The sequence below is a fragment of the Onychostruthus taczanowskii genome, unplaced genomic scaffold (genome assembly GCF_017590055.1).
Source record: "Onychostruthus taczanowskii isolate IOZ18803 unplaced genomic scaffold, ASM1759005v1 scaffold127, whole genome shotgun sequence".
Classification (NCBI taxonomy): domain Eukaryota; kingdom Metazoa; phylum Chordata; class Aves; order Passeriformes; family Passeridae; genus Onychostruthus; species Onychostruthus taczanowskii.
Genome location: NW_024498429.1, coordinates 181,143 through 207,089, shown reverse-complemented (window position 1 = coordinate 207,089; position 25,947 = coordinate 181,143). Strand labels below are relative to the sequence as shown.

General features: G+C 45.5%; 1 protein-coding gene across 1 annotated transcript; it reads left to right on the top strand.

Moving 5' to 3' along the window:
- Positions 1 to 1,931: 1,931 nt before the first annotated feature.
- On the top strand, positions 1,932 to 18,243 carry SLC7A10 (solute carrier family 7 member 10). The gene is made up of 10 exons (XM_041396266.1): positions 1,932 to 2,019; positions 8,060 to 8,211; positions 8,917 to 9,042; positions 10,019 to 10,172; positions 11,752 to 11,875; positions 11,972 to 12,075; positions 13,089 to 13,185; positions 16,618 to 16,767; positions 17,008 to 17,185; positions 18,101 to 18,243. Exons 2-10 carry the CDS (start codon positions 8,091 to 8,093, stop codon positions 18,241 to 18,243), a joined length of 1,197 nt encoding a protein of 398 aa, XP_041252200.1. The 5' UTR covers positions 1,932 to 2,019; positions 8,060 to 8,090.
- Positions 18,244 to 25,947: the final 7,704 nt, after the last annotated feature.

Sequence of the window (25,947 nt, the reverse complement as noted above, 5' to 3'; positions counted from 1 at the left end):
ATTTGTAAGGGGCTTTTATCACTTCACATGCATGAGTGTAGCCATGATATTTTCTGAAAAATCCTTTTGCCAGGATTTTCTCCTGAGGAGCCTCAGGAAAGAAATGTAAACAATAACTCTCTGCTGCTGTGGAATGCAACAGGTGCAGCTGTGATTGGTGCACGTTGGTTGTTTCTAATTAATGGCCAGTCACAGTCAGCTGGCTCGGACTCTCGGAGAGTCACCAGCTTTTGTTATCATTCCTCTCCTGTTCTTTCTAGCCTTCTGATGGATCCATTTCTCTCTATTCTTTTTAGTATAGTTTTAATATAGCATTTTAATATAATATTATAAATAATAATAAGATAATAAATATAACAAATCAGCCTTCTGAAACATGAGTCAAGATTCTCATCTCTTCCTCATCCTGGCACCTTCGAACACCACCATAGCACGAGTACAACTGTTAAACTGTGGCACCCAGCAGTACCAGACTCAAAAGTCTTCCCCTGCAGACCCTTCCCCATGCCCAGGGCCTCCTCTGGGCCCTCTCCGATGGCTTCGTGTCTTTCTCATGCTCTGAGCCCAAAGTGCCCCGGCACTGAAGGCGAGGCCGCCCCAGCCCAGCCCAGAGCAGAACAATCCCCCCGGCCCGGCAGGGCTGGGCCTGCTGCCCCAGGACAGGGATGTCCCTGCTGGCTGCCAGGCCGCCGCTGGCTCGGCTCCAGCTGCCGCTGCCAGGAGCCCCAGGTCCCTCCTGCAGCTGCTCTGCAGCCTCTCCTCCCCAGTGCCCCCACAGCCGGGGCTGCCCCGTGCCAGGGCAGAACCCAGCCCTTGCCTGAGCTGAGCTCGCCGTGGCTGGGACCGCCCTTCTCTCCCCTTGGCTGGGTCTCTCTGCAGGGCCCCTCTGCCCTCAAAGGAGTCAGCAGCCCTCCTGATTCAGTGCCATCAGCAAATTTCCTGAGGGCTCCTTGGAGTCCTGGGTCCACACCATCAGTGTGGTGCTGAGCACAGGGCTGAGGGTGGAGCCCTGCAGAGCCCCCCTGGTGACAGCCCCAGTCTGATGCCACCCCAGCCATGCCACCCTCTGTGCCCAACCCCTGAGCCAGCTGCTCACCCATCATGTAACACATGCTGGCCCCACACAAAAAAAGAGCACCTGGTGGTTTCCAGCACTCCTTCTCTATACCCAGCACTGCTTCAGCTCACATCATCTCAACTGTCTCATATTGTCCAATATTTTAGCCATGCCACATTATAACTTAAAATTTCATGGCCAATCACTAAGCAGCACAGGTATTGCAAGTACAAAATGCTTTATGGATTTTTACTATTTCAGACTTTGAGATTACTTTTTCAAGCACAATCTTAAATCCATCCTTGGTGGCAAGCACACCTTCTGGGCCCATTGTTACAGATAATGCTACTCTTTTCTATTTTCACCTCCCAAACTCCCTGGAAAGGGGCCTTAACTTGTTCAAATTCCTCTTAGGAGTGGATGAAAAGTCTTCAGTACAAAGTCACTTCTAACACCTTGGGCATGGCAGGTGAGAGTTATGCAAGCTGAGGAAGTTGATGCCAGAAAACTCACGGATCCTCAGCAGCAGAGCTGGGCACACACTTACCATCTTTGATTGCTGGTCAATGGCAACACTTCTGCCAGGGCATAACCAGAAGCAGTGCAGTCATACAAAATCTGAAAGGGGAGCACGGGGGTGGCACGGCTGAGTTTTGCATTTGAGCGGGGGCTCTGGGCTTGTTTACCTTGTTTGGAATAAATAAAAGCCAGCTATTGCCTTTCTTTGCCCTGACTGCTGACGTGTTGTCCTTTGCAGGTAACATCATAGGCTCTGGGATCTTTATTTCCCCGAAGGGAGTCCTGGAGCACGCGGGCTCGGTGGGCCTGGCTCTCATCATCTGGGTGCTCGGTGGAGGTGTGGCTGCCCTGGGCTCGCTGTGCTACGCTGAGCTGGGGGTCACCATCCCCAAGTCGGGAGGGGATTATTCCTATGTCACAGAGATTTTTGGTGGGTTAGCTGGGTAAGTACCCTATCTCTATGAACTCATTTGAAAGCACGTTTCTATCGTGTGTTTGGTGCGCGGGAAAGCCATCGGACTTGGAAGAGACAACATTTGTCAATAAAAATGCTTCAGCAAAATCAATCTTTCTGTTCTCTGTTAGAAATACCAAATTGTCCCTACACAGGCCTCCCAGTGCTGTTTTTCAAGAGAAGGTGACAGATCTTTCACTTCCCTCACTGCCTCAAAGTCCATGGCAGAAGAGGGTGATGCTGTGTCCAACGATCTTCCCGTGTGCAAGCCATGAATGGTCAGTGCCTGGTGCTGAAGAGCTTCCCCCATCCCAGGCCAGGCTGGAGCTGCTCCCCACAAATAAAGCAAAGCTGCTTGACTTGCTGTCCAGAATAACCAAGAGCTGTAAATACAGCGAGGGAGGAATGCTAACTCAGGGAAGGATTTCTCTTTGAAAATAGTACTGATGGAGTAGTGTGGCCAGGTGAGGAAGGGACAAGTGAGAGGAGGTTATCTGTTTTATTTGGGTGTACACTTTTTGATGTATTCCACACAATAAATTAAGCTGTCAGCCTGTACTCACAGACTACTAGAGAAGCACCAGAATGTTCTGAGCAGCTCTCTCATTGTGAGTGGAGAGGCCATACCACATGCTGGTGGTTTAGTTAAGATAAATAAGCACCAGTACAGAAAATAGAGAAAGAGTAAGGAAAAAAACCCCACCAAACCAGAGAATTCCTTCTCATGTGAGATGGAAAATGAGCTTTTAAAAGTTTTGCTGGCTGCTGAGCAAGGACAAATCAGAACAGGCATAACACAGGCAGTCTGTCACCCTGTGCCAAAGGCTGTCCTCTCACGCCTGCCTCAGCTCATGTCACACAGGCACAGGGCACAGCCAGCACTGCAGACATGCCTGCTCACAGGGTGCATTTCTGATGCTTGTCAAGCTTCAGCCATCGCCTTCTGCTGGTTCATGAAGTCTGTGTTTCTTTAGTGGATGGAATCTCTGATTGCTGTCCTGCTTTGCACAGAACATTACACTGAGATCACAGAGCAGATGGAGGCAACAACGGCATTGGCTTGGCTAACCAAATCTCAGCTCCACTCAGGTTTGTTCCCTCCTGGGGGCAGGAGCTGCACAGCAGAGCTCCTGCTCTCCAGGGCACTGCAGTGGACAGGCAGCAGCTTCCTACTGCCTGCTGACAGGAGCAGTGTCTGCAAGCTGGGACAGGGGGCAGAGAGCACAGAACCCCACAAACTGCCACAAGTCCCATCCCTGAAACATCACTGTGAAGGAGGCCAGTGACATGAGAGGTCCACAAAACCAAAAGAATTATGCTTTCTAGAGGGGAAAATGAAACTACTTAGAAATCAAGCGCAACTAAAATTAAATGTAATTTAATTAAAATTAATTTAAATTGTTCCTCAGCTCCCTCTGCCACATTCAGAGAATTTCCCTGATGCCTGCAAACACCAAGCTGTGCAGCTGCTGTAACAAACCACACACCAGCTGATTGATCACTCCCCAGCATGTGCCTGGGGACAGTCTCACCTCCCAAGGCAGGAAATTCTGCTTGGGCAGCACTTACATGGTGTCACAAGCAATATCAAAAATGCATAACCTGTCACCTGAAGGAAAGTAGTGTTCCCATCCTTCCTGTGTAGAGATGTGAGATCTTCTCTCAAGAAACTAAATAGTTCCACTACTATGACAAAGGGTTGCATTAGACAAAAGCCATCAGGCAGGTTTTGGCATAAAAGGGGAATTTGGGTCATATTTTCCAGTAAAGCCAAGCTGAGGTTGTGCCCTGCTGCCCTTTGCTGAGCCACTACCTGAAGGCTGCATCTTTGGGGAGCTGCAGCACCTGCAGCTTCCCACCTGGGGAGTGCCCATCCAGCACTGGCAGGTCACAGGCAGTCTGAGCTCCCAGGGGCCTGCACTGTGCCTGCCTGGGATAAAAACCTCTGCTGCTCTCTTTTGATTTAATCCTTCTGCAGCTGAGCACATCAAACTCAGCACACAAAGCTTTGGTGCCCCTGCCTTTCCCGTGCACCTGACTTTCCCAGTGACCAACTGGATGTTTTGGTCTATTCATAAAAAGGTGTTTGTTGTAAGAGCACATGGTGTACCCACCCAGACCACAGCAACTCCACTTCTGTTTCCTTGTCCCTGTCTCCCGAAATCCTCCCATTTATTATTTTTTTATATATCTATGCAGGTGTTCCTTCATAGATACAAGGCACAAAGAAATGCTATTTTATTTTGACAGCCACTGGAGTACTACATGCCCCAGCTTCTGTGTCTGGCAGTACTGACAGCTGGATGAATAACTTTTTATTGAGAAAGTTCATCACACACTCGGCTAGGTGTGATGTAAGGAGGAGAATGCAATAGCAGAGGCAGGACAGGGCCATCTCCTGAGCTGGCAGGAGCTGTGGCTGCAGAGCAGCAGCCCTGGCTGGCTCAAGGATAGCATGAAACATTGCTGGAAAGTGATGGTGATGGCAAACCTTGGCTGGGGACAGCCCTGAGCAGAGACATTGCCTAGCTCCTCTGGCCAAGGGAGAAGGAAGAGGTGAGGAAGGGTTCCAGTGTTACCAGAGAAAGACTCCTGCTTTCCTCTCTGTTTAGGAATCATTGTGGTTTTAAATAGCATTTGTGTGTGAGCACAAACTGCAGGGAATGCCCACAGCCTGTGCTGCAGGAACCCTCTGAGCACAGCTCTCCTTTCGTGCACGTGGGCCTGCAAGTCTGTTTGACTAAAAAGAACATTACCCCAAATGATAAATAAAGGCCTGAACAGGTATTCTTGCAGAAGACAATGAATAAATTCAGCTTCATGGAAAACCCTCCAGTGAGTTTCTGATCAATACAACTCCTGAAAGCTCAGCAGTGATGCTGCAGCTAACACAGCTGCTTCACCAGCAGAGCCTGCTGACTGCACGTGTCCTTCCCAAAATCAGTCAGTGGAGAGTTTGCAGCCAAAGCTTTGATAAATGTCACTCTAAACTGCAAGTATAATATGCTTCAAATACACTTTTATGGTTCTTTCTCCTTATTGCAAAATTTTGAATTTTCCAAAGGCTGTAAGTCTTTCAGCAATATAGGATGGCATTAATAGTGTTCAAACTGGCTCCAGCTTAAACCAGCTCAGTTTTTCCTGAACTGTACTGAGGTGAGTTGTACTTTAGCACCTGTTTCAAGCCCTTTTCTTTTGCTAATGATGCACAGGTAGGGTACACTGGAATTTTGTATTTTCACAGGCTGCTTTGAATCCATAACGTATCTAATTCTAGATCCTCGGGGGAATATAGCACATCCCAAATAGATATTTGAGAACCAATTTCACCAAGTCCACTAGACTATTTAGGGCCCAGATGAAACCACGTTGTTTATTTCTTTCCACAGGCGAGGGAATTACTATGCAGAGGTATCTACAAAAAAATTCAGTTTTGGTCCAGGGGTGAGTGGCACTCCACATGAATGCCACAGCTCCCCAGGAGCAGCTGCTGGCACCACTCACTCTGGGCTGTTTCTAAGGCAGGGGGATGGGCTCTGAGTGGACAGGATCTCACTCTTAGACACACTGATGGGACTGTGGGCCATTAGCTTCACTGAATTTTGGATCAGGCTCAACAACCAAACACAGCAGAGGCCATCCAGCCAGCGGCTAAAATGCAGGCACAGGGGTCTTTCACCAGCTCCTTCACCACCAGCACGAGCAGGAGCTCAGATTTCTCATGCAAACTCCAGTGTTCAGAAAAAAACACCCACACAAACAACCAAAACCAACCAAACCCAAGCAACACTAACCAAAGGGCTGCATCTTCTTTTTTCTTTACATTCAGCTGTAGCTCAGCCCTCAGCGCAATAATTCTGTCACTTTCCCTCTGCAGAACCAAGTCATTCCAGGTGTGCCATGCTGTGTCATCTCCCACATCATCTCCCCACGAGCCATTTTCCCCAGGAAAGCCATTCCCAGCCAGCTCCAGGTCCTCGTGCTGCCCTGGCAACACTGTGAGCACATGGCACGTGCCAGCGCTGCCCCCGGCCCCCACAGCTGCTTGTTTGGGGATGTGAGTGTGATCTCAGTGACCAGCATGGAGACCTTTTCCCCAGAAATAGGTTTTGATTAAAACTTACCTGTAGAAACACCATAAAAGTGGGCCTACACCTTAGGCAAAGCTTCCTTCTTGTTTTGCTGCCATCTCTCTTTTGAGTTTCACATTTGACAGTGCAACTTTATCCCCCCTCTGCTAAAATTATGCATTTGCTTTAATTTGTGTAATCAATCCTGCATTTCAATTCCATGACTGTCATTAATCCATTCCCTTCTAAACCATGTTCTTCCCAATACCGGCTACACCACGCTCCATATTACAGCATAGAAACCAGGGCCAATTTTGCCTGAAATAGTATTTTCAGAGTCATTCTCCTCACTCAATGTTCTACACAATCCTCAGGTTACATATATAGGCTAAAAATCTGTGTAAAATTTGTATGGGTGAAGATAAACATGACAGGGAAAAATTGGTAGCCTCTGCAAAGGCCCTGCCAGTCAACAGCCACACAAAAGAGCTTGACCCCAGGCAGCACCACCAGTACCCTAATCATATTCAGCAAATTGTTATTGTAGTCTTTGGGTCCTGTTTATTCTTCAGTGTGGACCAGCTGAGTTAACTCAGCAAGCAGGACCTGCAAAGCTGTCCCAAGCTGGGTACATCATCAACAACACCAAATAGCACAAAGAAATCACTGGAGAAAACTGCTCTGAACCAAAAGGAAGAACATTAGAAATTGAGGGAGGTAAAAAACCAAAAACCGATTCACACAACAAAATAAAGAGAAATTTGAAAACTACTGAGTTTATTGTAAAAAATTACAGTGGCAGCTGGGAAGGTACCCAGCTCTTACATTGGTCTGGTTACCAAATTAACTGTGGTAGCTAATTAATTGCCCCATCCTTCTCAGGAACAAGAAGGCAAAGTGAAGGATGGGACTGAGAGACATTTTCCACCTCAGCTGAGGAGCAGGCAGCAAGCAGCACTCCCTCCTGATGGCACAGAGAGAGGCTCCCTCAGCTGTGCCAGATTTCAGGGCTGGAAGCAGGGAGCACACTGGCTGGGTGCAGCCCCTAAAGAGCTACCCATGTGATGTAGAAATTGTACTGTCATATTTGGAAGTATCATTTCAAATCCTCATTTGCATCATGAATCCCTGTACATTATATTTGTGCATGTGTATGAACAAGTCACTGTGTGTGACTGTGTGTGCATATACATGGCAAGAAAAACTTCATATACATATACATGTATATGTGTGTGCATATACATGCAAGAAAATCTTCACTTTCTTGCAATGACTACTTCTCACTATAGAAATAATAATACTTCAAATATTTTTAAATACTAACCTCATCCACTGCTGCCTTTTTAACTTTTTTTTTCCCTTTTCACAGAATGAAAAACCAAAATATCTTGCACTTTATATTTGCACAATACCTTGTTGGGTGCAATCCCCTTAAGCCACAGCTGGAGGCAGGCAGCCAGCCCAGCTGTGTGATCCATCACAAAGTGCTGCAGCACATCTGCCCTGGCCTGGGTCACAGAACCAACACCAGTGGTGACAAGAAACCCCCCCAGTGACCAGCAGGGAGCTGGTAGCAGCCCCAAAAGTACAGCTGCTGCCTATGGCTGCAGCCAAAACCCTTCAGAGGTGCCCTCAGTGTTGGGACTACTGTCTGGTGTGGTGACATGTCAGCCCAGGAGCAGCAGAGCTCCTTTCTAGAGACAGAGCTAAACCAAAACGTGCCTGCTGGTCATAATCCTTGCTCTTCCACACATTCCTAAACCATGCTTTGCTTTACAATGCTTCATTTAAAACACAGATTGTGCTGAGAACATGGGAGAAGGGCTGAGAAGAGTCACACTGGTGTGTGTGAGCAGGATGGAGGTGCTCAGCCCTGACACCTTGTGCACAGCTGGGTGTGTGTGAGCTCCTCCAGCACAGCACCAGCACTGCTCTCTTGTGCTTTCCTTGTCTTTCCAGGTTTCTGCTGCTGTGGAGCGCAGTGCTTATCATGTACCCAACTAGCCTGGCTGTCATTGCACTGACCTTCTCAAACTATGTCCTGCAGCCTGTCTTCCCTAACTGTATTCCCCCTTACAATGCCTCCAGGATCCTCTCCATGGTGTGTTTACGTAAGTATTTGCTTCTTGCACACACACACAAATCTTGCCCTGCTTTTGCAAGGGACCATTGGGGGGGCTACTGCAGCCAGGCTGGGTCAGGGGCCCAGCTCCAAAGGGCAGTGGGGAGCTCCCAGGAGAGACACCATGACTGGGACATTCTGTCCCTTTCCACGTGCCTGCAGCAAGTGCAGTGCCTGGAGGGAGGCACAAAGGCACCCAAACCCCTGTGGGTCCAGGGAAAGTGGTGCCAGGTGAGCCTGTGGGATGGGGCAGTGCTGCACAACCATGGGCACCTGGCACAGGTGACCACCACCCTTTGAGCCCTTCCCATCTTCTCTCACAATCACACAGGTGAGTGTGCAGCAGGCAGCGTGCAGCCAGCTCTGCATCAGCCACTGCTGGAGCTGGCAGAAGCTGCAGGGCAGGAGACTTTCAGTGTTCCTGTGAGGAGGCAATGATCCTGGCACACTGGGCACTGCTCAGGCACAGTTACTAAGCTGGGGAGAGCCCCTCTGGCAGCACCAGAGAGCCCCTCTGGCAGCTGATGGCTGCCAGGGTGCCCTGCAGCTTGGGAAAGGCAATGCTCCTCCTCATCCTCGTTACTGGCACACTAGAGCTCCCTGCAGGAGCATGAGTGTGTTTGTCACTATTTTGACAGTATGTTCTTAAATAAACATAATTTCATCTCACTGAATCCAGTCTTTTGCTCTGCAGTCCTCCTGACGTGGGTGAACAGCTCCAGCGTGCGGTGGGCGACGCGCATCCAGGATATATTTACAGCAGGAAAACTCTTAGCCCTGACCCTAATCATTATTGTGGGCTTCATACAGATCTTTAAAGGTACTCTGTGAGACAGCTCTAACATTGGTATGGTCCTGTTGATAGACTTGATTTTTTCCACTTACTGCAATGTTTCCTCCTTACAAAGTGACCTGAAGGTGTGCTGGGCTTTGCCAAGCTGTGGGATTGCACACTGACACAGCTGGGGAAGTATGACACAAGGGAGAAATCAGCTGTATCCCCTTAAAAAAGTCCCTTTCCAGCCCACCTTGTAGGTTTTGACAGAATAAAGGAGAGCAGCTCACAATGTTTTGGAAGAGTTGCTTAACATTTTTAATCTGTTGTGCATTCCTTGAATTTGAAGTGCTCTGGATGTAAAATGAATAAGCAATGCTTTGCCTAGGGCAGGAAGATATCTGCTTCATTTCAGGCACTAGTCCAATTTTCTTCAAAAAGTCACTTATAAGATTAAACATAGGTGAAAAACATCTCACTGATTCACCAGTCATTGGAAAGCCAAAAGTACAAAAGACTTATAATATTTTTTACAGAAGACTTATAATATTTTTATCATGTATATCATGAGTCACATAAAGGACAAAGGAATGTGACATTTACAGAGAGCACTTGTTTTCCTAGTGGTGCTAGTCCTGCAGTCTTGACAAATCTTTCAGGCCCATAGACATTTTATTTTCAAGGATATCTACTAAACAACACCAAACTCTTGTAAAAGAGAACGGTGTTAAGGGCAGGTAGGAATTTGCACTGCCAAGGATCCACCCTCAGCCAGTGCAGGTTGCCAAAGGGTCTCATGAGTTGCTGTGGCACAGATGTGGTGGAGGTGCCAGGAGAGCCTGAGCTGCCTGACCAGGACACTGTCCTGCAGAAAGCACTGCAACTGCTGTGTCAGCCCATGGTGGCATGAACAGCATGAAGTCTCAGTTCTAATAAAGAGTAAAAAGCAAACTCTTACCTGTTTTAAAGTCTGCGAGGTAGGAAGGCGTGGCCTAACATCTGGCTTGCACTCTCTATGCAGGAAACTACAAAGAGCTGACACCAAGCAATGCATTCAGATTTTGGATGACTCCATCTGTGGGACATTTAGCATTAGCTTTTCTTCAAGGGTCCTTTGCATTCAGTGGCTGGAACTTCTTGAACTATGTCACAGAGGAGCTGGTTGATCCCCGCAGGCAAGTATCCACTTCTTGATGCTCTCCCTGGAGTGCTGAGACTTTGGAGCTGTCTGGTAGCATTGCTCATTTCATAAGAGGCTGCAATGGCATTCCATGTCTGTGGGACTGGTCTTCCTAAAGGAGAGTGAGTTTTGTTCAGAACAGATAGCAGGCACATTACAGAAACACTGGAATGAGGTATGAACTGAATGAAAGCAGCCCACAGACAAGGCAGTATCTTTATGTCACTATTCAATCGTATTCAACCTTCCACAGCAGAAAATTAACCATGGATGAGGTGCCACACAAGTATCTGCAGCAAGAATCTTCTTTGTCTTAAAAAAGTTGAATTATCCTGGAAGTTGCTTTGCTTTTTCACCCAAAGCTTCCCACAGACACCCGAAAGGGATGATTAGCTGTGCAGTGATAGTGGCACTCTGTGCCCCTCCTGCCAAGGCAGCTACCCTGGGTCACTGCTGATCCTGGCTGTGGGAAGGGCTTGCAAAGGATTTATCACAAGCAGGCCGAGAAGGCTGGAGGGAAAGGGAATTTTAGTTCAGCAAAGCTCAAATGTTTCAACATTTCTGAGTTAATAAAGTGGAATGGCAAATGTCAGGAGCAGCTCTTGGAGCATTAGTTACTTCTGGGCATCCAGTGCACACAGCAATTAAACAAGAAGAAATGTAAGCTGTTACAGCTTGGATGGGAAGGAATTAAAGCTGCAGCCTTATGAGCATCTCTGCACACCAGTGAGTGGCAAAATGTGTGTCCAGGGATTTGGCAGGAATAAAGAAAGTGTGGTAATTATTAAACAACAATATTTTAATGGGCCACCATGATTTCAAAGCTGAATAATAAAAAAGTTATTATTTAAATAAGGTAAATATGGCCTTAGTTGAGAAATAAAGAGAGAATGGAGCAAATGGCCTTTTTTAAAAAAAATTATTGTTGCAGCCTTAGTGGAGATATTAAAGTATTAAAAATAATTGGACAAACAAAACCACTTCCTACTTTTACTAAATCTATTCAAATTCACGAGGTTAAACATGCTTTCTAAAGACTTTATTCCCAAATCTGACACAGAGAGAAAAATGCATTCTGTTAGATACAGAACAGCTCAGGTGTGTCCCTCTAGGAAGGTCTCTGGGCTGGAGATCAAGTGCGTCTGTGCTGCTGTAAGCTGGATGACCTGACCAGGTTTAGGGTACACAATGGGCCAGGGCAGCAGCTGAACAGCAGGATCCCTTCCTTTTCAGAGCAGGTGAAGGTAAAGCAAAGCAAGACATCTTGTTCCACCGGGGTGCCTGTCCCCAGGGCTTTTGGGTGTTCCATTTTTCAGTTCCACTCTGTCCCAGTCCCAGTCAAGAGCCCCAAGGGAGATCCTGGTCTCTGTCCCCTGGAGCTCCCTGCAGACACAGCATTCCATTGTAGCCTTCCCTGAGCTGCAGTGGCTCAGAGAGCTGGGGGAAGCTCTACTTCCCTTGGAAAACAGCAAGGAACCCACCCAGCTGCGTGCCGCCCCGGGCCCCACACAGTCGTCGTGGTCTCGCTGTGCATGACTGTAATTTCTTATCTACCCTCCTAATTCTTTTATTAGGAACCTGCCTCGTGCCATATTCATATCCATCCCATTGGTGACATTTGTGTACACGTTCACCAACATTGCATATTTCACTGCCATGTCTCCCCAAGAGCTCTTGTCCTCCAACGCTGTGGCGGTAGTAAGTAAAACCATTCCCTGGATGTGTCAAACACACTTTGATTTCAGTGCTCTGCTTTGCAGTGTGTTTCAGTTTCTCTGCCTTCTGTTGCTTTAGACATTTGGTGAAAAGTTACTGGGCTATTTTTCCTGGGTTATGCCAGTCTCAGTGGCCCTATCTACATTTGGAGGAATAAATGGATACCTTTTTACCTCATCAAGGTTAGATGGAGTACAATTTTATGAACATTATCTAATTTGGGGAGGGGCTGTTTTAATTGCATTTGCTAGAGAAATGCTAGCTAGACATTTTGGATGTTGTAGAAGATGAGTTTGTTGTTGGGTGTGTTGGATACAATCAGTTATGAATTATTCTGTTTCAAATCAGCAAATGTAATATTGAATCATGAAATTTCTTGCAAATTAACCCTCATGAGTTATTGAAAGTGTTTGCAGATGTGGAATAATTCACAGTAAGAGCCAAACACAGCTTTAGCATGGAACCAAAGTAATTTTATGTCAATAAAGTTCCAGTAGCTCACAGCTAAACTGTGCTTTGCTCAAGGAGGAGTTTTAGGGCCTGGTGCTGTACTCAGTTACAGGCATTTTAATGCTGGAAAATCACCTTTCAGGCAAGAGATGCTTTGCATGCATACTGCTGATATTTGGGCCAGAATCTGTAAAGTGTGTAAGATTGTAATCAATAAAGTCTCTTTATAATAACTGACCTGTCTTAATTTAATTTAGAAGTTACAAAGTTTTTTGAGAAAACAGCTGAAGTACCTTGGGAAAACTATTTATCCCAACCCTTTCATGGGTATGATGAAATGCAACAAATTGGAGTGCATATGTAACAGGCTATACACTAAAAAGTGAAAAACTAAGGCATGTTAAACCTTATCCAAACCCCTCTTGGCTCTGTAAATACCCACACAACCTTCAGAGCATTCACCCCTCACTGGGTAAAGAGACAGCCCCGGCCAGCAGATAATCCTTGGAGGTATTTTGGCATCTCAGCAGGTCTGTTCCCAGGTGACATTAGCTGTTAAAGGCCTTGTGCCCTGCAGGGTTTAGTTTAAATACCTTTCCCCAGGGGACACAGCTGCTGTCTCTGCAGCCCAGCTCTTTCCATGAGAAGACCAGAGCAGGTGGTTGAGATAAGAGGTGCTGTGTGACTAGGGACTGGAGAGGCTGTCGCACACCCAGTGATTCATCGTTACCCTTCTTATTTCCAGGCTGTGTTTCTCTGGTGCTCGGGAAGGCCACTTGCCAAGTTTGCTGGCCATGATCCACGTCAAGAACTGCACACCCATCCCTGCCCTTCTCCTCTGTGTAAGTTACTATCCCTGCTCTGTCACCATGCAGCCTGCTCTTAGAAACACCAAACCCGTGAGAGGTGAGCTGGAAAACCCCTTGAGAGGTGGCTTTACCCCCGAATCTGTGGGTCACCCTGAATGGCAGCTGGTAGGTGACAGCTGAGCAGCTCCATCTGCCCCAGAGCCTTCAGCCTCAGAAATAACTCCTCCTCCTCCCAGTCCCCTCGGCACCTGAAGGGTTTCCCTCATAACCTGAGTTGCAGTGTAAGCTCATTAATTCTTGTCCTGCAGCAAGAGACAGGGACTGGCTTTTGAAACAGAGATAATTCATTTAAGAAAAGACAAGTTCCTTAGTTCCACATGCCTCCCACCAGCATGTGGAAACCCCCGTGGTCACTGATCCCACTCCAGCAAGGCAGCTTTAGGTCCTGCCACCAAAGCCAGAGATATGGGGGGTCCCAGGAAAAGGACAAAGCGCTCCAAAAATTATTTTCAACAACCAAGACACCTTGTGAGGGGTAACCAGGCACTGGGGGCCACAGGTATTTCTTTCCACAGGCCAAAAAATGAAGTAGGGACAATGATTACAGTAGGGAATCTGCTGAATGGCACACCAGGCAGACAAGAGGTCACCTGCAAAGCCCAGACACCAAGGGACCAGCTGTGAGGAGTGCTGGGGGTCCAGTTCCTGCTGTGCTCCCATGGGAAAAAAGATTCCTCTCACTTTTTTAGACAGTGGAAATTTCCACAAAACTGATGACTTACGGAAGTTATTCTTTGAAACAAAGAGCTTTGTTTGCTTTTATTGATAGTGCAGCTGGAATTTCTGAAGGTTTTATAGTGGCATAGAAGACGCTAAAGAGGAAAATGATTAGTGCTGCTGCTGTCCATGGCCACAGGGCCCAAGCAAAGGAATTTCCCAAAGGGCATTTGCTTGAAATCTTGGCTGCATCCACGGCTGCCAACAGCAGCTTTGCCACTGATATCAAAACCACGAGGGTTTGACCCCAGATGCACTAGAAAGATGCATGTTTACATGTCTCCTGGCTCTAACAGCAATACTGGCACAATACAGACATACAAAATTTCACCAAATAAGCTTTTTTCCCACCATAAAAGCTCATTCTGCCTTTATGACAAAATATGCATTTTGTTGAGTTTTATGGCATTCCTGGGGCTGAGTGCCCCATCACAAACATCTTGTGTATTGCCCCTTGAAGGTTTGGGGTCAACTGCCCTGGGCAGCCATCATGGGATGGGATCCTGTGTTCTACAGGGGCAGAACTCCTTTGTCCTTAAAAATACATCAGCTGAAACAACAGCTGAGTGTCAGGGGCTGTTTCTCTGTGGAGCAGCCCCAACAAGACCAGGCTGCCTGTGGAGCTGGCTGATCCATGCCATGCCACCCCCCTTGAACCACAGTGCAAATCACAGAACCAGCAGGGCACATTAATTCATCATTTGAAGGTGTTTTAATGCAGCTCAGTGCACATCAAATGCTGCTAGGAAATAGTTATTTCTTAACAAATAGAAAGATACAAATAGTGTAGTGTAAGCAGCTACAACAGCAAACAGGGCCACAATTTAGGCAAACCTAATTAATACATCAGGTTCCTTGTCTCTTCCATGGAATCGTATCTAGCTCTCTGCATGGAGAGCAGGTTTTTTGTACATCAAGAATGGCTATTTCAACACTACCAGTGAGACCTTTATTTTTACTGATTTACTATTTTACTCCCAAAAACCCAGGGGCCAAGCTAAATGTAAACATTTGGACTGCAGTTTTTTTGCAGGATGGTGGGGAGCGATTCAGTGGAAGATTCAGCTAAGTGTGATTCAATTCAACAATTCAACGTGTGTGTACACGTGTGACACGGTGACACGCTGCAGGGGAGAGCAGAGACCGTGTTATGTGACAGTCAGATCCGAGGTGGTGCCCAATTTTAAATCCATTTTGTGGCCAGACAGTTCAAGGTGTTGAAATCCCCCTGCCAAGCCTGCAAGGCTTTGAACAGGGGAACAGAGGGACCAACAGGGTGTGTGGCTGTGGTGGTGCTCAGTTCCTTTGCTGGAGGCGCAGAACCCTTCCCTCCTGGGAGGAATTTACTATCGAAACAGCTAATTAAGAAAAGAGGGACAGAAGCACAAAGGGAGCCTGGATTAACACAAACCAAACCTTGAGCATTCTCTGGAAGGATTTGGATATTTAGTTTCCCTCAGGCACTGGGCCCCAGTGTTCACGGGGCTGGTATTTTGTGCAGGTGAGTGCTCAGCCCCTGTGGTAGCCAAGAGTGGGTGGGGGGCTCGAGGAGCAGTGCCCTGGCCCCCAAGTCAGCTCTCCTGGCTTTGCACTATCGGTGCCTTTTTGCTGGTCCCAAAATCACAAGCTAGACACAGGTGCTAAAAAGGAGTTACCTTTACAAGGATCCTCAGGAGCACAGCTCGCTCGGCGGAAAGCGACAAAGATGCACACGTAACATCAAGTGCGTACCATTTCTATATGTTTAGCAAATTAGAAACCCCAATTAGAGCATAAATGATGAGGCAATCCCCCCTCAGTTAAATCCTTTCTGAATCCCCCCCTCAGTTAGATAGGACCTAAACTTTGTTAATGAAAATGTGTCTCGGAGAGTTGGTTTTAACCTTGGCTTCCCAGAAAATCTAAACTTGGACCCCCAGCTTGGAGCCACTGGGGAATTTATTTTGCCTTTCTGTCTAATAGAGTAGGTAAAAAGCTAGCTATGAATACTATAATAGGCAACAGCACTACAAATGTATGTGTACAGAATATAGAGAGAATATAAAAGCAAAAAAGGTGAAAATCAATTCCCTATCAGCATTGGGCAGACATAGAATTCAAAAAAGCAAGCAAAAGCATGGAAATGTCCACCATCCATCTGCCAGTTTCCAAACATTAGTAATGCTCATAAGATTGATGATGCTGGTCAGCTGTGCCATGAGCCAGCAAGAGAAAGGGCAAACCTCTAATTCTTTATAATATAGAGAGCACCTGCAACAACACCGTGCCTGAAACACAACATGTAAAGTCTAAGAAACCTTTTCACCTGGAGTCCTCACCACAAGGTTCAACAGCTTTTAAAACACTTCACAGAAAAGGTGGAGAGGAAGGTTTGCCAGCCTTCCCAGCCCTGCCTGCCTACTCATGGGCAGCAGAGACACCTGTGCCAGCACCCCAGGGTATTTTTAAACAGACCCTCTTAGCCTCTGGCTTCAGCATGCCCCAAATCACCCCAAATACCCATTTAGCCCCAGCCCTGGTGGCACAGCCCTGGGATAAGGAACAGAGCCCCAGAAAGCAGCACACACTCAGCAGGTGCCACAAACAAAGGGATTTTTAATGCTTTAATGGGATTTTTGCTTGGTTTTGTTGTTTTTAAGCTACCTTTTCCAGTAATGGCTGAAGAAGGCTGTGCTCCTCTCTTTGCAGTGTCTGGCCACACTCATCATCATGCTGGTTGGAGACACATACACGCTAATCAACTACGTGTCATTCATTAACTACCTCTGCTATGGAGTGACCATCATAGGCCTGATTGTTTTACGATGGAAGAAACCCAAAATCTTCAGACCTATCAAGGTGACACTGTTACAGCTACATTTCTTGGTTGTAATAGTCATGCAAAGGGTGGGATGGGGACACCTCCCAGACCATGTCCCAGGCAGGTCTCTTGTGAACTTGTTGGGATGGGCAGAAAGAACAGTGGTGGAGGGAGGGGGACACAGCCTGGGGGGGCCTGGAGCCTGCCCTGCCTGCAGCCCCCCAAAACACAGCCACTGCTGCTGCTCTGCACAGTCCTGCTCTGCTCTCTCCTGGTAGGTGAACCTCCTCATCCCCATCACCTACCTGGCGTTCTGGGCATTTCTGCTGGTCTTCAGCTTGTACTCCGAGCCCATCGTCTGTGGGGTTGGACTCATTATCATTTTAACTGGAGTGCCAGTGTTTTTCCTTGGAGTCTACTGGAGAAATAAACCAAAGTGTGTAAATAGGCTAATAGGTAAGCCAGCACTATCTGCCTCCCTGCCCTCCCTGCTTAAATTCTGCCATGCTGGCACCAAAACAGCCAGGAAACTGCCCTTAGGATGCTGGCCACCACTCAGCCATGGGCAGCCCCTGGGCACAGAGTGGCCAGGCACTGCTTTGCTTTGGGCAGCATTTTGCATGCTCTGGGTACATTTACCTCCTCTCATGCCCATGCACTTGTCTTGCTCACAGCAAATACACGGGGTGTCACTTTATACACACAGGGACTAAATGAGCAGTCACCAAGGGACTCAGGAGTTTGTGTGACCTTTGCCCTGCCTTCTTCCACTGTGCCACCAGCACTGTGCACCAAGCCCTGTGTGACACGATGAACTATCTCAAACGTTTCTTACAAAGACTTACATTACCCCTCATATAAAATTGAAACTGCAAATAGTCTTCTGTGTTTTGGCTGTGCTTGGTTTTTAATCACTTTGCTCCAAGGTGAGGACTTTCAAACAGGACACTGCAGCCCTCTGCTCTCACTGGAGGGCTTCTCTCAGCTGCACTTGGCTCCACTGCCAGCAGCTCCCCATGGCCAGTGGTCACTGCAGCTGGGCTGGCACAGTGCCAGGAGGGCAGCCATGCCATGCCATGCCATGCCATGCCATGCCATCACCCCATCCCACGGATCCCATCCCATCAGCCTGCCAAGGGCAGCACTGGCAGTCCTGTGAAGGGCTGGGGAAAGGTGACCCTAAAGCTGTGCCACCTTCATTTGCCCAGCTTCAGGAACACTTTGCTGACTGAGCTGGAGGGAGAAGGGTTGGAGGGGGCACTCAGGGGGCAGCAGGGCTGCGCAGCTCCTTCCCACATGGCTCCAGCATCACATTTTTGTTTAGAAGACCCCATTAAGCACCCACTAACCCTGGTGATTTGCTCCCTGCAGAGTCCCTGACGTGCTGGGGGCAGAAGCTGTGTTTTGTGGTGTACCCTCAGTGTGGAAGCGCAGAGGAGGAGGCCTCCTCAGCCCACTCCTGGCGGCTGGTGAGCGAGACAGCAGTGAGGAAATCACAGCAACGTGGCCTGTGAGGCTGAAGTGGCTTCTTGTTTACATGCTGATTTTTGAAAAAAAAAAGTTTTTCTGGAAAAAAAAAAAATTGTTTTAGAGCACCAATAGTGAAGCCCATAAAATGAGCTACATCCTTTATGGCCTCTGTAGCTTTTAGTTATTCCCTAAGGAAAAAAAAAAAAAAAAAAAAAAAAAAAAAAAAAAAAAAAAAAAAAAAAAAAAAAAAAAAAAGACAGAAAAAAAAGAAAATAAATAAAATGTAAAATAAGGAGCTGGTTGGGTTTTTTTTTCTGGCAGCGTTCTTGCTCAGCAGGGGAAAGCAGCACAGACACAGCTCTGGAATACTGATTTTAGTCACCATGAGGGTCCACCACAGACACACAAATTTAGGCATTTTAAATGGGCAGTTAGGGCAGTTCCCAACACAAAATCAAAGTACAGAAATCAAGAGAAAGCAGGGAGACCTCCTGCTGTCCCTGGGAGGGGTGAATGCCCATGAAGGTACAACCCAAAGGATCAGCCCTCCACACAGCTGGAGCACATCCCCAGCCCAGCTCCAAACAGCCAGGGCTGCGCTGAGCACGGACCAGAGGAAAAGCCACAGCACCAACAACCACCTGCAGCACTCCAGCAGCATTCTGTGACACAGCAGAAAGGACACAGAGGCAGTGATCTAAATCTCAGGTATCTCAGATTTGCGGTGATCTAAATCTCAAGAAGCTCAGTTTTGCAGAGATCTAAATCTCAAGTATCTCAGCTTTGTACTGATCTAAATATTATCTCAGTATTGCAGTGATCTAAATCTCAAGTGTCTCACCTTTGCAGTGATCTAAGTCTCAAGTGTCTCAACTTTGCAGAGAGCTAAATCTCAAGTATCTCAGCACTGCAGTGATCTAAGTCTCAAGTGTCTCAACTTTGCAGAGAGTTAAATCTCAAGTGTCTCAGCTTTGCAGAGAGCTAAATCTCAAGTGTCTCAGCACTGCAGTGATCTAAATCCCAAGTGTCTCAGCTTTGCAGTGATGTAACTCTCAAGTGTCTCAGTTTTGAAGCAGTGTTGTAGAGGTGGAGGGGGTTCCTGCAGCACCCAGGAACTCCTGCAGGAAGCTCAGCCTGCTCCAGGTGCCAGCTGGGGAGGATGGAGACGCGGAGAGGTTTGCAGCAGGCTCAGCATGGAGCTCAAGGGAAACCCACCCAGGAGAGGACCCTGCTGCTCCTCCTGTCTCTGGACCTTGCTCCAGAGACCAATTCCCCTTTTCAGCTGGGCTCAACCAAGTAACCAGCCTAAATCACTCACACATCAGATGCTCCTTAGAAAGTGTTTTGCATATTTTATTTGTGCCATACACTAGGGAAAAAAATCTCATCCATGCACCTAATTAATATATAGAGATTTGCTGCTGTAGCAGTATGGCCACTTTCACACCAGGGAACCTTCTAAAAATGCAAAATGTGAGAACAGCTCTGAGCTACTATTCTTTCACACTATTTGAAAACAAAACCTATCACATTCAGTAGCCTTGGTAACAGCCATCTGAATGTAATTTTAAAAGTATCTTTCCACGGCCCTGGCACAAAAATTACAGATTCGTTATCTTAGTTAATTATTCAGAATGACTTTGGTAAAATAATAATAATAGTAATAATAGTAGTAGTAGTAATAATAATAATAATAATAATGTCTATAGATTAAAATTTTATTCATCCCCATCTTCCAGATGGTAGACACTAAAAAGAAACACAGCTTACATTCTTCTCTTTGTATAAAGCTGTTAATTATGAGAGATTAAAATACATATTTAGCTAGAAAAAAGGTGTGGTTTTGTGTGTATATATGCACACATGTAAAGAAAGATTCCACATTTTAAATAATAGTATGAATATATTGCTTGTTAATGGGTATCATAAATATTCAGATTAATTCTTTCAATACCTTTACTAGCTAGTGGGAAAACGAAATGTATTACAGCATCAGAAATACTGATTGCTTTCAGAACTGCTAAGTTTTGGCATGAGTTTATTTTTGTTTGTTGAAACAATTAAGGTAAGGAAATCAGCCAGCAAGGAAACTTTGCAGCTCTCGAGACAAATCTGTATGGTAATGAGAAAAGTAATAATAATAGTAATAGTATAATGCTGCAACAGCTACCAAGGCTTTTCTTGGCTGTTATATAAGGAAATCAAAAGCAGAATTAAAGAACAAATTCATCATAATTGTTAGCTGAGTTTGGCTCAGGTCTTCCCTGGTTATAATGACATGCTTTAAAAGTAACAACATTTGGCCTTAAATCAGAAGGCTTAATTTAGAACAGGATGATTTAATAGACCTCATCTTTGAATTACATGCCAATCCCCAAAAAGTGTTCCATGATGTTTCATTTTCAGGAACAGCTTCATCTCTGCTCCCAGCATCACATACATTAAAGGCTTTGCAAAGGTTAGTGCCTAATGTGCAGAATTTCTAACCATAGAAATCAATGTACAAAATTAGAAATAGAAATTCATATGCTAAATGAAATTTAGCAGCACATTCAATCCATATAAGAGAGATTTTTCCTAAAGACAAAGCAACTAGCCCCAAAGGAGACATAATTACCAGTATTTTAAAGCCCACTGAACAAAAAGCCTTGAAACAGCTGACACTATCAGCATGTTGAGAGTACTGTGATACTTGATATAGAAAGGCAAGCTGCTTCCAACAGAAAGGAGTTTAAATAAAGCTTGAATAGCAAAGCAATACTATGTAAGCCTATACATTTATGTAGCATAAAACACTAGGGGCTGTAATGCAGAAAATACTCTGGGGAGTACCACCTGTAAGTCAGCCTAAGGTAAAGTCAATAAAAATGGATTGGATTATTCTTACCTGATTTACCACAGGATTGAAAAAAGTGGTAATAGATACATCATCACTGTGCTACAAGCTTTGCAAGAGAGAAGGGGAGAAGATAAAATTCCAGGAGCTGAGTGGGCACTCTTGGGAACACAGCGAGAATGAGGCAGAGCTTCTGCTGGCTTGGCCACCCTCAAGCATTTTCAAAAACTTCATACAGGAATGCAATGTCTTCCATTCCTATTAGTACATAAACCAGGAGAGTTTGATCTCAGAAGGGTCAAGGGATGAGACTCACAGAATCACAGAATAGGCTGAGTTGGAAGGGGCCCACAAGGAACGTGGGATCCAGCTCTGAAGGAACAGGCCCACATGGGCATTGGGCTCGGCACCACGCCGTCCCAGCCCAGAGCCTTCCTCCAGCCCAAGGACACGAGTCCCTACGTGTTCAATAACACATCTGACTTGGGAGCACCTTTCCAAAACACGTATCAAAAACATGCAGAGCAGATTTCATCAGCTAGGCTCCACCAGCTCTGAAAGCCCTGAGGCGCTGTCAGCCCAGGACAGGGCTGCTGGCCCAGGGAAGCCACCTTTGCCCGGGGAGTGCCGGGCCGGGCCGGGCCGGGCAGCCCAGGACAGAGCCAGGCCACAGCCCCGCTCCAAACAAGCTCACGCTGGGACAGAAACGTGATGAGAGCTCAGTTAAAATAGTTCACCTTCAAAGGAACCACAACAAATGAACAACCAACAAACCCCCAACAGACGTGCTGTCCCACACTTCATATGCAGAGGCCTTTGTCATGGGATTTCTCACATTTCACTTACTGCTAAACCTTGGGGAAAATAATCATTTGGTTTCCAGCCCCTCTGCACCAAGAAACTGCTCACAGTTATTCCCCTGCTGAAGAGTTCTATGAGAGATATTGAAAGAAAAATGAAGGGTAAACTTTGCTTAGAATTTGTCTTTTCCTAAAGCTTTAGAGTTCAGAGAGTTGTGTCCTCTCTCCACCTCCAGCTGTGACTACAGGCAAACTAAACTCTGTTTTTTAAACCTCCTGTCCTTGCTCCTTGACTTCTCACCAGTGCTCTATCTTCAATGAGAAATTTCTGCCCTTGGAAAATGGAAAAGGAAAACCCAAGGAGAAAGATTAGAAAGTGAGTAAGAAGATGCTGAGAGGCCAAAACCAAATTTGTCTTAAAGGCCTACAGTAAAACAGAGGGATAGAAGGGAGGGAGATCCAGAGGACATCATAAAGCAGGGAACACATGGAATGAAAGGGAATAAAATGTAAACCTCAGCCTCACCTCAGCCTTGGTAAGAACACAAGAGCCAGCATCTGAAGAGGGAAGAACAGCTCACTGAACTGTTTGCTAGAGTGACAGACAAAGGACAGGACAGGAGGTCTGCTGCCTGCAGGGCTCAGGTTCAGACAGCTGTTTGTACCAATTTTAAATCCTGGCACTTACCTGGGAGATTAAAATTCAACTTCCAGCCAAGTCCAAAAGTCTTGAATAAGCAAAAGCAGTTGTTCCTCTCAGAGAAAGGTCTGATTAAAAAGTACCACATTTCCTTCAGGCTTCTCAAGTTTGTCCCTTGGTTTGCTGTAAGACATATCTATTGTACTGCACAGGCTGACAAAACACTCAAGTATCATTTACAACTCTATTTCCATCTCATGGGTTATTCTCATTTCAGCCTCACATCAGGGTATGATGGTAAGGTTTGAAACATTAATGCTTCTGCCACTGCAGCTGAATGAGCATTTCATGGCAAAACAAAACCAAAGCAAAGCCAAGCCAAGCCTTTCTGCTAGGCTAGAAGGTAGAAGCCCTCTGCATCAAGCTGGGTCCTTCCATCCTCCATAATCTGGGATCATCACGAAGTCTGTCCAATTCTCTTCATTACAGATAAAGATTTCCAAGTCTGTGGAACACAGTCAACACAAAATAACTCAGCCTTCTCCTTCTTCTGAAAAAGAGCAGGACAGAGCCAGCAGTAGCTCTATGACATGAGAAGCATCAGCAAAACAAGCACTGGCCTCACAAAAGGGAGAGGCTGTACTTCAGAAATTTTTTTTAACCACCCTAACAGTCATACACTTCAGGGCTTCTTTTTTTTTTTAGTTGGAATATATGCGTACATACAGATCAAAGGCAGCTGTATACAACAGTGAATTTCCTAGAACCAAGATTTCACATGTATTATTTCAAAAGGGATATCCCTTTGACCAGCTTCAGCTACCAGAGAAAGCAGATGATAAAAAAACCCCAGAGGTACAAAACCAAACCAAAATACATCCTCCCCCACCAAATTCATGTCCACACATGGAGTCATGGGTCAAGCCAAGACCATGGGAGTACAGTTCAGGAATCCTCAAGCTTAGGTGTTAAGAGTGACAGTCAGGAACCCACAGGCTCTGGGCATGTCAAATTTTATTAAAAATTAAGAGATCCAAAGCAAGGCAAAGCACAGAGATGCCCAGCATCTTTCTTGCTTAGTGTCTTGCTCAGTAGTCCAGGAAGCAGCAGTAGACACTGACACACATGATGCCATACCTGAATCATATGCCTGCACACATGCTATGGTAAAATGTTGCAACTAAATTAATATATACAACCCAAATTAAAAACAAACAAAAATGCCAAAAAGCAAAGAACAGAAATAGAGAACAAGTATGCTTAAGGGATGTTGCAGAGTAATAGACAAGCAGGAAAGTACCAGAATTTCTAACAGAAATATTCCCTGCTTTAACAGCAGTAGAGGAAATATTAAGGGAATCACTTTTCCCTTTTATGCTGCCTATGAGCTTGCATTCTTTTTACACCAGTGGCTATTCTTCTCTATTCAGAGGGGTATTTTGGAAAGGGGGTTTTTTAGAAGGGTTGTTTGGGGCTTTTTTTGGCTTGCTTGGACGGGGGAAGTTTGTATCTTAAAAAACCAAAACCAACCAAACAACTTAAACACTTTGTTTCCTGTCTACAAAAATTTTTAAAGAGTGCAGAAAAACATTGTTAAAGTAACAAAAATTTTAACATGTTTACTAGCTGATTAACTTAAGGTTGTATAGTCTTCAAAGTGTGGTATTTCCAATTTTTTTTTCTACTTTTAGGAAGTTCTGAATACTAGGAGGCAGTTTATATGAACCAGAACTGAGGTGCCTTCAAGGATGGTTGATTCCCTGTTTAATACTCACAAGAGATGGCAGAAGGGCAGACACACACTAAGGCAGATTTTGTGATTTACACAGGTATTGACATTCCAGGGCTCTGCAGTGCACCTCTTTGTGCTCACAGTGCAAACAGAGATTTCTTCTGTGAAATTAATACTGAATTTGTGGCTCTTGCCTTCCAGGGGGTGGGCCAGGAGAGAAAACTGCCCTGCAGCACACAGGAGTGAGTGCTTCCAAAGAGCACCAGGCTTGCACTCCTCATTAATGCAAAGCTGTATATAGTCCAGTAAAAGGGGCTGTGAACACTTCTGTATGGCTCAACATCTAATTTTCATTAACCTGGATTTTTTTAAGTTTCTAAATGTAAAACCTCCTCAGTAAAATTTTCATGAGTTACCAAATGAATCAATACACAAAATATGTATGATACATGTAAGAAATAATGTGAAGTTACCCATCCTAGCTGTTCAGAGTTGCTTCCAAAATACAGCAGTACTCTGAAGTACATATTTCAATCTTATAGGTATGGCATGATCAGCATTATGTTATTATAGGAATATTTTTCTCCAACAGAAATAAATATACATGTCTTTCTAAGCTCCTTCATATCTACACAAAACAAACCTTTAATCTTTCTCCTAGTTGTACTTAACTACCTTACACTTGCAAGGCTATGGATTTAAAAATACCTCTAGACAAAAAAAAAAAAAGTAAAAATAAAGACCCTAAAACCTGTAGCCTTTGGTGGAAACAACTACTCTGGCAGTGCAAAGACTACAGTACATGGCCTTGCAAAAGTGGAATGTACCCAACATGTTTACAAATGCTAGGAAAGCAAGATCTCTTTAAAAACTATATTTTCTTTGATGAAATGAGTTCTGATCACAGAAGAACCTGGAAAAAAATACTGAGCAGTATTTATTTAATGCAACCACAACTTTTGTTATGCATTTTGCCACAAGCCCTTCCTGCTATTAATGCCCTTAAGAATTTGAATCTTCTAACTCTGGAATGCACAGTATGAAACCAATTTGCAATAGAAGAGGAAAAAAAGAAATCACTTCTATTTAATTCTTCTGTGTTACATTTTAGTAGGCCAAAGTCCTATTCCTTGCTTTTTTCAAGGCAGTCTCTCAAAGAGTCCTAATGAAAGATCCAGGGCAAAATATAGCCCATTTAAAGGAAAAAATCTTTGACACTGATGTAAACTGTTCACTGCAGGAGTCTGTTTGCCTTTACAGCCAGGAAAGTCCTGTGAGCAGCAGAACTCAGGCCCACAGGTGCCAAAGTTCAGGTAATAACTCTGGACAACTTGAATTTCTGTAACAGCAGACAGGTTTTGGAGCACTTGGATGCTTCCAGAGCAGCAGCATCAACTTCCTTGTCACCTCCCTTATAAAGCATTTTTGTGTGTCACTGTGTCACGGGGGAATTGAAGCAGAGCTCTTGTCAGAGCAGAGACAGTCTGGCCACCACCCCAGCCACCACAGCAGGACCAAGCCATCACACAGCAGAGTTCTGTCATTCTGCAGGGACTCCTTGTTAAGCAGTGCCACCTTCTTACAGGTAAATCACTTGCTTACTTTTAATTACACTCTAAAAAACAAAAAGGCACCAGTTTACATTTAAGTGTGTACAATCTACACAGTGTCAGCTTTAAAAATGGCACTGATGTATTTCAGTTCTTCAAAGAACAAAAGCAAAAAAGCAAAATAACATTC

Excerpts from the sequence above, each read along its gene's own strand:
- SLC7A10 (XM_041396266.1), top strand. The coding sequence starts at position 8,091 with ATGTACCCAACTAGCCTGGCTGTCATTGCACTGACCTTCTCAAACTAT. Across the intron at positions 10,173-11,751 it reads GAGCTGGTTGATCCCCGCAG|GAACCTGCCTCGTGCCATAT; the intron begins GCAAGTATCCAC and ends TTCTTTTATTAG. Across the intron at positions 12,076-13,088 it reads TACCTTTTTACCTCATCAAG|GCTGTGTTTCTCTGGTGCTC; the intron begins GTTAGATGGAGT and ends TCTTATTTCCAG.